The 13,509-nt window shown below is 36.3% G+C and overlaps 1 protein-coding gene across 4 annotated transcripts in view; it reads left to right on the top strand.

Moving 5' to 3' along the window:
- Nucleotides 1-13,509, top strand: part of LOC105477150 (WW domain containing E3 ubiquitin protein ligase 1) — a 124,160-nt gene that overhangs the window by 22,553 nt on the left and 88,098 nt on the right. For 3 of the 4 annotated variants that reach the window (XM_071068024.1, XM_071068028.1, XM_071068025.1), the window contains exons 2-3: nt 3,792-3,884; nt 8,519-8,609. In XM_071068024.1, coding sequence (XP_070924125.1) covers nt 8,540-8,609 — 70 coding nt within the window. In that variant the 5' untranslated portion in view covers nt 3,792-3,884; nt 8,519-8,539. The remainder of the gene's footprint in view (nt 1-3,791; nt 3,885-8,518; nt 8,610-13,509) is intronic. The other variant, XM_071068026.1, reaches the window with a different exon arrangement.

Genomic DNA, 13,509 nt, shown 5'->3' with positions numbered 1-13,509 from the left:
AAATTGACCAAAAATACAGAAAGATAGAGGAAAGATAGTTGAAATTATTAGGTCCTGTGGTTAGATAGGCATTTTTAGGTTAAAATAAACACCCAAATTAAAGTCAGAGGCTAACAAGTACCTGTAGATTCTATGTTTATTTGTCATTTTTCTGGTAGATATTGCAAGTACTCTTCAAGTCACTGGAATGGTACAGCTCAGAAGTGCTATTCTGCAGCACACTTGTAAATTATCAGAAGAGGGGCATTCTTGTATTTTGAGTATAAGTGGATCAATCCGTGATATTTATAGGGAGAGGTCAAGTGTGGACAAGAAAGCTTTAATTTTTTGGCTGGTCATAGTGGTTGATGCCTGTAATCCCAACACTTTGGGAGGCCCAGGTGGGAGGATCACTTGAGGCCAGAGGTTAAAGACTAGCCTGGGCAAATAGTGAGACCCCGTCTCTATTTGTATATAAAAAGCTTTAAAAGAAATTAGATAGCTTCTTTCCCAAATAGTTAGATATGTACATTGAGAACACCAAGTTTATTTGAAGGTAGAGACAGAGGCACAATAAAGACAGAACCTGGGAAGAAAAGCCCAATGGGAGATAGAAGTGAAAAGTGATATTAACGTGGCACTGGTAAAATTGGAAACAATTGTACTTAGCCTGTTTTCTTGACATAACATGTGAAAAGTTGAAACTATGAAGTGCTATGCAAATGTAAAGTATTAATGACATTGCCAGTAGGGCCCCTACAGTGAAGGAGTGTGGGAGAGTGCTGGAGAGACTATAGTTCCTGAGTTAAGCAGACCAATTCTAAGGGAAGAGTGCAGTGGTAGAGATTACTATTGGGAGATTGTGAGAAGAATAGGACCCATCAAGTCCAGGATGGGGTCATATGAGCTAGTGAATGGAACGGAGATCAGCAAGATACAGGACAGGTGAGTTGTTGGCATAGATGCATAGGCTGCGATGGCATGGGGTATGATGGCATGGGGATGATGGAGGATGGCATGGGCCAGGGAAGAACAGTAGCACTAGTTGGAAATGCCTTGAGTAGAGAGATCAGTGGTGATGATACGGACAGAGAGTCTATTAAAAGTAAATGATTCGGAGGGCTAAAAGGTATTGAGAAAACCTCTTACTGTTCCCTTCTCCCGACATGTAGTCCCAATGATATGATTTTGAGCCCTAGTGATGAGTCGTTCCTATAAAATTGGTTTTTCCTTTCTGAATTTGCAGGTCGCATGGAAATGAAAAATCTAACAGAATTATACTTTTATAACAGGATTCCACTAGAAAAGTTTCTTTGAGATACATCAAAAGAGCTGTCTAGGCAGTTAGAGCCATTACACTGTTCGCTAGGATTATCAAAAACCCCAGTTTGGCCAGAACTGAGAGGTTTCCCAGGATGCAAGATTAAAACCTGATGTTCCTGAGCAAACTGGGACGAGTTGGTCGCCCTCCTGTTTACTCTCTCATTCTATAAAGTCATTGAAATGACCAACAGTATTTCTATGTAGAAGTAATATTTCTATATTCCTATATATAATTTAACTTAAAATTTAATCCTCTATTTTGTAGTTTACATTTTAATGAAATATTTATTTTATGCTTTAGAGTTGCTGAATCTTAGCCATATTGAGGGGAGAGACTGCATGGTTCATCCATTTTTATCTTTGCCACATTCATTGAGTTTTACATTTTATGCTTGATAAAATAGCTTTGCCTAAGTGCAGGCTTTCTAACCTTTTAGGTTCCACATTTATTGGACTAAACTGCTCTGTTACATATCATCCTATCTTGTTACTGAGTTTTTTCTTATGTATTAGTATTGTCGTCAAAATTAGACTCGGTATTGAAGCCAGGACTTTGTCTTCTACCATTTCTGTATCCTTGCCATACCCACTTTATAAACTATGCAGCCAATAAGTATGTTTATTAATTGATCCAGGCACATAGATATGTGACAGTATTTATTTGACTTTTCAAAGCTTTAACACTGCAGAGTGTGCAGAATGAATCAGATCTGTTCGAATTGAATCTTCTTTCCCTTCCCTTCCCTCCCCTCCCCTCCCCTCCCCTCCCCTTCCTTCCCCTTCCTTCCCCTTCCTTCCCTCCCTCTTTCTTTCTTCCTTTCACAATTTTGCTTCTGACTTAAGAAAGACATTTTGAAGTAAGCAGGCAATTAAGATATACCTTCTAAATGAGGATTTGATAGATCTATAACCTGAGTACTGGAAATGTAGTTTATTATCTACATTCAGGACTTTTTTCTGTTCTTTGCAGTTGAATAATAGTGAACCTTTATACAAGCCTGGGGATTTTCACAGGGTTGGACCGACATAATTAGCTTAGATATTACTGACCATACCCTCTGAGCGTAGATTATGACCTAAAACTCAGACTTCGTTTTTTCTTTTGCCAACCCTGCTTTCTAAATTCCTGAGCCTAAATTGATCATACAGTTTTTTTGTCTTCTCATATGCTGGGGACCAAGGACAACTTGATAAAAGTCATACCGTTATGCAGATTGTTGTCCCTGAGGGCTTGTGATAAGCACAGTATTAACAGGGCTCAGCAGAAGTTGATCAGCACTCTCTCATTCTGCTCAATATTTATTCCAAAACATCTCCACTGTGAACAAGCCCATTGTCTTCCATGGAAGTTAATGCCACTTACATAAACTGTGACTCCAAAATATTTCTTCCCCATGGACCTGTTTCCTCGACTGCATGCTTCTCTAACTAGCTGTCTATTATACCTGGTTTTTAGCAACTTTCTTTTGAACTGCATATCCAAATGAAACTTGTATTTTTAACCTCCTTCTTCCACAATAAAAACAATAGGTAGTCTTTATTGAGTCCTTACTTCGTGCTGCATACTCAAAGTGCTACGTCTTTTACATATATTATCTCATTTAATTCTCATTGTAACATGAGATAGATGACTTTGTTTTTCCTATTCTACTGATACAGGAAATGAGCCATGGAAAAGTTAACTTGGTCATACAGCTCTTAAGTGGCAGAACTGGAAGTGAAAAATAGTCTTACTTAGATCCGTAATGGATCTCCGTTCCATTCACTAGCTCATATGACCCCATCCTGGACTTGATGGGTCCTGTTCTTCTCACAATCTCCCACTAGTAATCTCTCCCACTGCACTCTTCCCTAATAGTCAAATAGTCAAATAGTCTTACTTTTCTCTCTATCCTGGTTAGGGAACCATCATCCACCCAGACAACGAAGTGGGAAATTTTAGTTTTTCAGATTCTTATTTTTTTTGTAACCCTCAGCCATCCTATAGCCATCTGGTCAAAGACCTTATATGTATCCTCAGTGTCTTCTTTCATACTGCCAGTGCTCTAGTTCAGATAAGCTCACTATCTTAAATCTAACCCCCACAGCTTCCAAAGTTATTTTTCCAAAATGCAATTCTCATCACTGAAGCCATCAAGATAAACTTTAAAGTACTATGCATGGTATATTTTAAATACAATATAAACTATTACATAGGATCCTATGCAGTTTAGACCCTCTTTGTTTGCCTGATCACATTACATTCTCCGTATGTTCCATTGTGCACTATGCAAGCAGTTCTCTGGACGTTCCATTCTTTCTCTAATTCTCTCTCGAAGAATTACGCACTTCAAGATGCGGTTCCCTCAGAGGTTATCTTCTCTGTGATCCCTTTCTTGATCCCTGAAGGATGGATTGTCTACCTTCTCTTATGTGCCCCGGATGTAGTACTTTACCTTTTGCATCTGTTTTAGGAATTATCACACTGAAAGCTATTTATTTGTTTACAGGGTTGTCTCCTCACAGACTATGAGCTCCTTGAAAGAGGGAATCGTGTCTTACTCATCTTTGTATCCCCAGTGTCTAGCAGTTCCTGATACATAGTAAGTGATTAACAATTTTTTTAAACTAAGACCACATTTAATAATGAGACTTCATACATTTTGATAATTATGTAGACTTAGTAATATGTGGTCATAAAAAATACTTTAGACTTCTGATACTCCTGAGACTCAGTTTTCTCGTATTTAAGATGGACAGAGTGCTTCCCTCCTCACACAGTGTTACTGTAATGCTCAGATGGGAGAATATATGATAGTACATTATCTTTTAAGTGTCATATAACTTTATTAAATGAAGTGTAGAGAATAATTGTTGAAATTGATAATTTTATTTGCTGTATCTCTTCCCTTTTAAGGCAAGGTAAGTATCATTTTTTGAACCATCTTTCATGGTTTTAGTTTAAATTTGCAGTTACTGGTTACCAGAACATGTGCTCTTGAGTCTGGGGATTGGGTGATATCAAAGAGTTTATATAGAATACAGAGAAAAATAGATTGGGGGTGGGGATCAGAGTACACAGAGTTTCATGTAATAAAGTGAATAATTTTTTACCTGGTTGGCACTGTTCCCGCGTCTCCAGGGTATTGTAAACTTTTAAGATTTTTCTCAAATAAGTAATCTATGCCTCTTGCCTTTATTCTCAGTAGTTGTCTTTGTGTTTAGTTCCCTAGTAAGGGTCTTTGATTTTTTTTTTTTTAATCTACCTCCAAATGAATCAATATGTTCACCTATCCTTAAGTCCCTCATTTACTGCCTAGAGGAAGAAGTGTCTTTTTCTTGGAAGACTAAATGCCATCTGTGAAAGCTGTATCTGTCCTTCTTTTGCATCACAGTCTCCAGTAATCACACTTGATTAATTAGTGATTTATACTTTACTGTGTCTACTTCCGTGCCTTCCATACATTCTTTAAATTAAACAAGAAAAAAAAACCATGTGATTTGAATGTACCAGATTATATGTAACACATAGAAGTCAATAATAAAATCCATTTGTGAACCGACTGCTCAACTGAAGAACTAGGTCAATCCCAGTGTGGTTAAAGAGCTGTGAAGACCTCTCTGATTCCATATTCTTACCTTTTCCCAGCCCCTAAAGTAACTGCTATCCTGAACTTGTTTCCATCTTTTCTTTTTAAAATACCACAAATATGATTGTTTGATTTGAGTTTCATAATCATGTTTGCAGGCTTTTTAAAGCTTGCACATATGGTATTTTATTATAGAGGAAAATCTAATTTACAAATCTTTATACATTTCAAGGAAAGCATTGAAACATCATAAAAGATGTTTGAGCAGACATAAAAATAGACAGAAATATCTGAATAGGCAAATTCAAATTTATAACCAGAAAATAATTGTGAAGACTTATTTTTGGACTCTGTGGATATTGCTATATCATAGACAAATAAACATTTCTGTACACTAGTTTCTTTATTGTGTGCAGAAATGTTACCATGAGATTCACAGAGTACTCCTTGGAAGACTGACAGCTTGTTATTTGGTGGCTGTTTGGACCTTAGCAGTTCTTTACTGGGCTTCCTGTAATTGCTCGTTGGTCAAACTCTTGAGGCTCAGGATCCACAGTACCCCACATTTCTGGATTTCTTTTTCAATCATGGAATCATGGTGTTTTCAAAGGAAATGAATAACAAAAGATGAGGTCATGATAACTGTCAAAATAATTCATTTCTTCTTTGTCATTAGGAGTTGGAAGAATTTCTTATGACTTCAGTGTAGAATGTTAAATCTTGGAGACAGAACTGAGAGGAAGGTGTTAATGCTCAGAACTCATCTGTCTTTTTTCTTTTCTTTTCTACTTACTCTTCTTTTTCTTAGATCCATTCATGTTGTTGCTTATAGCTATATTCATTCTTTTTTTTTTTTTTTGAGGCAGAGTCTTGCTCTGTCACCCAGGCTGGAGTGCAATGGCACGATCTCAGCTCACTGCAACCTCTGCCTCCTGGGTTTAAGCAGTTCTCCTGCCTCAGCCTCCCGAGTAGCTGGGGTTAGAGGCATCTGCCACCTCGCCTGGCTAATTTTTGTATTATTATTATTATTTTTTTGGTAGAGGCGGGGCTTCACTGTGTTGGGCAGGCTGGTCTTGACCTCAAATAATCCACCCGTCTCGGCCTCCCAAAGCACTGGGATTACAGGCGTGAGCCACGACCCCCACCTAGTTCATTCTTCTCACTACTGTATAATGCTCGATTGCATGAGTTAGCCTAATTTATGTAACCATTTTCTACCAATGGACATTTGAGTATTTTTCACTTTTTTTGTTGTTATGAAGAATGCTTATACTTGGTACACAGGTACAAAAATTTTATAAAATTCAAAATCGCTCATTGAAGGGCTTGCAAATGTTTAACTTTAAATGATAATGCCAAATTGTTTTCCAACAGGATTTTGCCATCTGAAATGCCTACCAGCGGTATATAAGAGCCACCACTGTTGCATGTTTTTTGCCATTATTTGGCACTATCAACATTCCTAGTTTTTACCATTCTAATGAATTTAAAAATGACATCTGTGTGGTTTGTATTTCTCTGATGGGCAGTGAGATTTGGCATTGTTTCATCTTTGTTGGCCTTAGAAATCTCCTTTTCTATATAATTACAGTTAAGCCTTTTGCCTAATGTGTTGTCTTTTTCTTATTTGTAAGTATTATATAGTAGCAAATACTAATCTTTAGTTTTTTGTTTTGCAAATTTATTCCAGTTTCTGGCATATCTTTTCATTTTCTTTATGATGTCCTGATAAACAGAAGTCTCAATTTCCATGTAGTCAGTATTCACACTTTTTTTTTTCTTTTGAGACAGAGTCTCACTCTGTTGCCCAGGCTGGAGTGCAGTGGTGTGACCTCGGCTCACTGCAACCTCCACCTCCCGAGTTCAAGCCATTCTCCCTGCCTCAGCCTCCTGAGTAGCTGGGATTACATGTGCCCACCACCACGCCTGACTAATTTTTGTCTTTTTTTAGTAGAGACAGGGTTTTGCCATGTTGGCCAGGCTGGTCTTGAACTCCTGATCTCAGGTGATCCGCCTGCCTTGGCCTCCCAAAGTGCTGGGATTACAGGTGTGAATATTCACACTTTTCTTATTTGGTTAGTATGCCCCTGTCACTTAAGAAATCCTTGCATCCTGGGAGGACACAAAACAATAGTTTTCTGCTGTAATTTGTTCTAAAAGTTCTACTGTTTCCCTTTCATATTTATGTCATTGGTCCATCTTGAATTGGTTTTATATATGATGTGCAATAGGGGTCCAGTGTCATTTTTTTTCCATATGGCTAATTCAAGGTTTATTTAAGTATCCCCCTTTTCTCGTGGATCTGCATTGCTACATCTCTTATATGGCTATGTCCTTACATGCATCGGTCTGTTTTAGGGCTTCCTATTTTGTTTCATTTTTTTCCCCTTCATTAGTCTTATCAGACATTTATTATTTATCTTAGTGTTTTCTAAGTAGCTCTGACTTTGTCGATCCTTTCTGTTACCTTCTTTCTACTTCGTTAGTTTCTGCTCTTTATTAACTCCTTTCTTTGGGTTTGTTCTGTTTTTCTCTTTCAGACTTACCAGATGACCTACTAACACATAAGTTTTCAACCTTTCCTTTCCTAGTATGTCTTTAAGGCTATAAATTTGCCTCTAAGTATAACTTTTCCCATACATTTTCATATGTGGTATTTTTGTTTCTCAGTTCTTAGTTTTTTTTTTTTTTTGTAACTTCCAACATGGTTTCTTTTGATTCATTAATTATTTAGAAGTGTTTTTAAATTCTATTCATATTTTTCAAGTTTATCTTTTGTTACTGATTTTTAACTTAATTGTATTACGGACAGAGACTTAGAACATTTTTTGAAATTTAGTGAGCTTTTCATTGTATCTCAGTGTATGTTTTTTTGTATTGTCACTCATGTCTCATGAGTACCTGAGAAAAATTTTTATTTTCTAATAGTTGGTTGTGAGGTTCTGTTGATGTTATTAAATCCTGCTTGTTCATTATTATTTTTTGTCTGCTTGACTTATGATTAATTGGGATGTGTTGAAATCATCCACAACAATGGCCGAGTTGTCAGTTTTTTCCTGTAGTTTTTACTGTATTTTGAGGCTTCCCACCCACCCCGTGTAGATTGTGCGTTTTATTTTGTCTTGTTTGGATAGAGATTCTCGTTGTTGTTGTTGAGACGGAGTCTCGCTTTGTTGCCCAGACTAGTGGCTTGTTTTCATATAAATTTGATTTTTAAGATTATAGACTCGGACTTGGTTGGTCTTCGTCTTGGGTACTCCCAATGGCTTAAATTGGGGTACCTTCCTAAAACATGTATATATATATGCTTCTGCCGTATGTTAGGAGTTTCTACTGACTTGGGCCCTTGCTTAGTATGGGAATCTCAGCTCCTTCCCCTTGTAGCAGGCCCAGTGCTTTGTCTCTGGATCCCAGCGTTCCTGCAGCAGGGCAACATTCTAATGTTTGTTTTTATTTTTGCTTACTACTCACCATTTTTTCTGTTATTTCAACTAACTTTAGGGTTTGTTTTAATGGGATGGTAATAGGCTTCATAATTTCCCTGTACTTTTTGAGAACTTCTTAGTTGATTTAAAAAGTAGTTTTAATATCTTGAAAATTATTAACTCTTATCTAACACATGAATAAATTCCCTTTTTTAAAAATAGGTTTTAGCTGAATTTTGGGACATGGCCACTGCTTCACCAAGGTCTGATACTAGTAATAACCACGGTGGAAGGTTGCAGTTACAAGTAACTGGTAAGTTATTTTTATATTTAATATGGTGATTCCCTGATAAACTTTTCTTTTGAATACCTAATTCAGCAGACTTATTCCAGAAATATAATTTCTTTTAGATTCATACTATGGCGTATTTGTTGCAATAGGCCTCAAAGGTAGATGCCCTCCAAAAGTATGCTATTTATTCAGTAAATATTTATTGAACCTATGCTGGATGAAGAGAAGATAAAGCCTCTGTAATGGTGGGAGAATTTGGGCTTTTGAAAAGTATCATTGAGTTGACCCTTAAATGATTAATAGGATGGAGCAGGATGCTAAAGGCCTTCTTACATTTAGTCATTTGTTCAATCATTGGGCAAATATTTAAGTGGGATTACACAGTGCTGTAGTTCCCATGGTACTCATTACTGTAAGGTTAGTTGTTTCTGGGAGGTTTCAGTTAACAGAGCTAGGAAATGTTTATTGTAGAAAGCAAAAAATAAAAAATATTTTAACATCCTTAGTTCATGCTGATATTTCCAATTCATAATAATAACTGTAGTCTGTAAGTACCATTTTCTACTAAAAGGAAAAAAAATTAAATTAATTTGACTTTATATTTATATCTTTTTTTTTTTTTTTTTCTTTTGAGATAGGGCCTTACTCTCTCTCCCTGGCTGGAGTACAGTGGCACAAACATACCTCCCTGTAGTCTGAAACTACTGGACTGAAGTGATCCTCATGCTTCAGCCTCCCAAGTAGCTGAGACTGCAGACGTTCAACACCTTCCCTGGCTAATTAAAAAAAAATTTTTTTAGAGACAGGGTCTCACTATGTTGCCCACGCTAGTCTTGAACTCTTTGTTTCAAGCAATCATTTTGCACCACCCTCCCAAATTGCTGGGATTACAGATGTGAGCCACAGTGCCTGACCTGTAACTCCCTTCTCTTAATCAAAAAATCTTCATTCAAAATGACATTATCATATTATCTGTTTTATCCTACCACACCAGTTCAAAATAACATGAAAATTACCAAAAACAGAGGAAGGAGGAGATGAAAAAAGGGGGGAAAAAAGGTAATTAAAAAAATTACCAAAAACAATAGGTCCACTCATTGCAGTTTAAGATTTTTTTTGTGCGTTTTCCCCCTTTAGGATGTATAATCAAAATACCATGTTTTAAAGTACCTTAGTAATTCTCTATTTGGTTATGTCACTAAATTGATAATTAGTTAAGTTCATTTTTTTTTCAGTGTTTTTTTTGTTTTGTTTTGTTTTTTTAATTTTGTTTTATAACCTTGTAAGACATTTACATAGTCCCAGAGTCAAAACCAAGGTGCCTTCAGAGAGGTCTGGCTACTTGGTCCCATTTTCCCACTTCTCTCCCTTGCCCTGTAGGTTCACATTTTTTATTAGCTTTGCTTTATCTTTCTGTTGCTTCTTTTTGAAAATATAAGCAGATATGTGTTCAGTATATGTATCTCATTTCTCCTCCTAATCCCCTAATTCTTACATAATTTTCTGTGCTTTGCTTTTTTTAACTTTATAGTATTATTCTGGACTTTGTTTCATGACAGAATATTCTTTTTTATTATTGCACCATACCTTGTTGAATAGATGTAAAAAAGCTAACTAATCTATTGCTGGACATTGGAGTTCCACTGTTTGCTATTACAAATAGTGCTGCAACAAATAACTTCATACAAAAGTTGTTTATTATTTCTGCTCATGTATCAATAGGATAGGATCCTAGATTGCTGGGTCAAAGGGTAAAAACACATGTAATTTTGCTAGGTATTGCCAAGTTCCTCTCCATGGGGCCTGTACCATTTTGTGTCTACACCAGCTGTACATGAGAGTGCCTGTTTTCCCAAAGCCTAACCAAAATCTATTGTCAAGCTTTGGGATTGTTCATAATTAGATACTAAAGTGGTATCTTAGTGTTATTTAAATAGCATTTCTCTCACTGTAAGTAAGGATGAACTATAAGGGATATTTGTATTTTGTTTTCTGTGAATAATGGGCATGTATTTTTGAAATAGTTCTCCTGATGAAGCTGATAGGTACTCCACTGAAGAACCACTTACATAATTCCTTCTACTTTTGTTCTGTATAAGAAACTTAGAGCCTTATTTTCACCACATTTTCAGTTCATTGTAACTTGCCTAGGACCAATGGACAGTACACCCGAAGTTTAACTTTCAAATTATCTTGATCTATGTGTAAGAGTTCTTAAAGTAAGAAAAACCTAGGCTGGGCATGGTGGCTTATGCTTGTAATCCCAGCACTTTGGGAGGCCAAGGCAGGTCGTTCACGTGAGGCCAGGAGTTTGTGACTGGCGTGGCCAATATGGTGAAACCCCATCTCTACTAAAAATACAAAAATTAGCCGGGCATGGTGGCACATGCATGTAATCCCAGCTGGTTGGGAGGCTGAGGCATGAGAATCACTTGAACACTGGAGGTGGAGGTTGCAGTGAGCCGAGATGGCGTCACTGCATTCCAGCCTGGGAGATAGAGTGAGGCTCTGTTTCTTTTCTTCAAAAAAAAAAAAAGAAAAGAAAGAAAAAAGAAAAACCTGATCTGGCTAATTTGAGCTGAAAAAGAACTTATTGAAAGGCTATCAGGTGAATCAAATCTGGAGAACCAATTGGAAAATAGATGTGGACCAAGGGAGTCTAAGTAACCAAAACAATGCCACGACAGTATTTATAATTTTGAGCAGCAGTTGCTGCTCTCCTTTGAAATACAGTGATCCTCTTGGGAAATAATGATCATGGACCTGTGCTAAATGGCACCAGGTTTTAGTACCTTCTTTTCTTTTTGTCTTTGTCTTTTGTTTTGTTGATCTAATTTTTAAAATAAAAATCACCTTAAAATTCCCAGTCTTACTGATCTTACAATCACTTCTTAAATAAAGATTACGACTCCTGATTTGTCATTGAGGACACTGAGAATCAGAGGGATTAAATTAAGTGCCTTGGGTTAATAATGAGAAACTAACAGAAGTCTTAGGACTCCAAGTTGTTTCTCCTTTTATTAGATTACAATGACCTCTGTATTGATTTTTCTTTTTTTTTGAAATGGAGTCTTGCTCTATTGCCCAGGCTGGCGTGCAGTGGTGCGATCTTGGCTCACTGCAACCTCCCGCTCCTGGGTTCAAGTGATTCTCCTGCATCAGTCTCCCAAGTAGCTGAGATTACAGTTGCATGCCAACATTCCTGTCTAATTTTTTTTTGTATTTTTAGTAGAGACGGGGTTTCACCGTGTTGACCAGACTGGTCTCGAACTCCTGACCACAGGTGATCCGCCTGCCTTGGCCTCCCAGAGTGCTGGGATTACAGGCGTGAGCCACCACACCCAGGCTTTTCTTTTCTTTTAAAAACAATAAGTAACCAGGTTAAGACCCCTCTAATATTGCAGTCTGGCTGTTTATTGTCTGTAAACTGAGGTACTCTGCCCTAAGCCGAATTATTAAAATCTCCTAATTTATTTTTATTATTAGCATAGTTACTCTTATCCTCATTTCTGTTCTTAACCCTTATCTAATTGGCAGCAACTTATAAGAATAAGAGCATTGATCATGGAACGCAGGGAAACTGATGGAAAAAATAAAACAGAAAACTACCTATTGTCATATGGTGATATACTGTAATGTACCAGGTACCTAAGGATAGTAGCATATAGAAGTGTATTATCTTCGATATTTTAGATTTTAGACTTTCAACAGGAAAGAGTCAGAAGCATAAAGTGTGCAAGATATATTAAAAGGATGAGATTGAAGAACAAATGGGATGTTATATTCATGTTTATAATTTTTTTTAGCTATTTTGTCTTCTAGAGCATTAATTTCATTTTTTAAAGTAAAAATGCCAAATCATATGCCACTTATTTTTGTATGAGTGGTGTGAATTATAGACTTCATTCTTTTCAAATGTTTCAACATTTATGGACTAATCTATCTTCCCATTGATTTGAAATGCCACTGTTATGCATTAGTATCTTGCTTGTTCTCTTTACTTCTCTTTTACATCACTGTCAAACCATTTTAATTATTTTCACTTTATGGTGCTTTTTAAAAGACTATTTTGATAAATTTCCTTTTATTACTTTGCATTTTAAAATATACCTTTACTGTTCTCAAATTTTCTTTGGCTTTTGTTTGAATATTTAAGTCTCCCCTCCTTTTCCTCTGCCCCGACCAAAAACACTCAAAACCAATCAGTTGGTGTTTTTATTTTAAAATAATGTATTAAATTGGAGCTAATTGAAATATTTCAGTGTTAAAATTTTCAAATCTAGGAATATATCATATCATTTTTCTTACGTCTTTGTTTCTATTGGTAAAGTTTTATTCTCTTCATGTGACTCTTACGTATTAAGTTTATTACTAGATTTTTTGAAGAGACGTTATTGTCAGTGGGATTTTAAAGTTAACGCTCCCTACCCTCCCACACATGACTCATTTTCTGATAGTTTAAAAATACTTATATAACCTTAGGGTGGAGGACAGTCTGTGTATAACACCAAAGGAAATTCATTAAATAGGAAAAAAAATCTATATATTCTACTAACTAGAACAACTTTTTGAATTAATAAGATTGTCTTCTAGTTATTTAAAATCACAGTATTATATTTATATGTGCATTTTTGCTAGCATATTTATAAATTCCTCATGAGATTAAAGATTATTATCTTTTCAAAATCTCTTTTCTTACCTTACCCTCTAGTATTGTTGAGTATTTTGCCAAGTAAGGGTATTCATTGGACGTATTTTGGATGGATCTGCAATGAACTCAGAGAAGAGTTAATACTATATAGTCAGTAGTAATAGAGTAACAGCTACCATTGTTGGATGCCAGGCATTCATTGATGATGATAGTGCTTTGCATGCCTTCACTCACCAATCCTAAGAATCAGGTACTGCTGTTCTTCTAATT

Source organism: Macaca nemestrina, chromosome 8 (genome assembly GCF_043159975.1).
Source record: "Macaca nemestrina isolate mMacNem1 chromosome 8, mMacNem.hap1, whole genome shotgun sequence".
Taxonomy (NCBI): Eukaryota; Metazoa; Chordata; class Mammalia; order Primates; family Cercopithecidae; genus Macaca; species Macaca nemestrina.
Note: the sequence above shows the minus strand (reverse complement) of the source record. Positions and strands in the feature narration are given on the sequence as shown.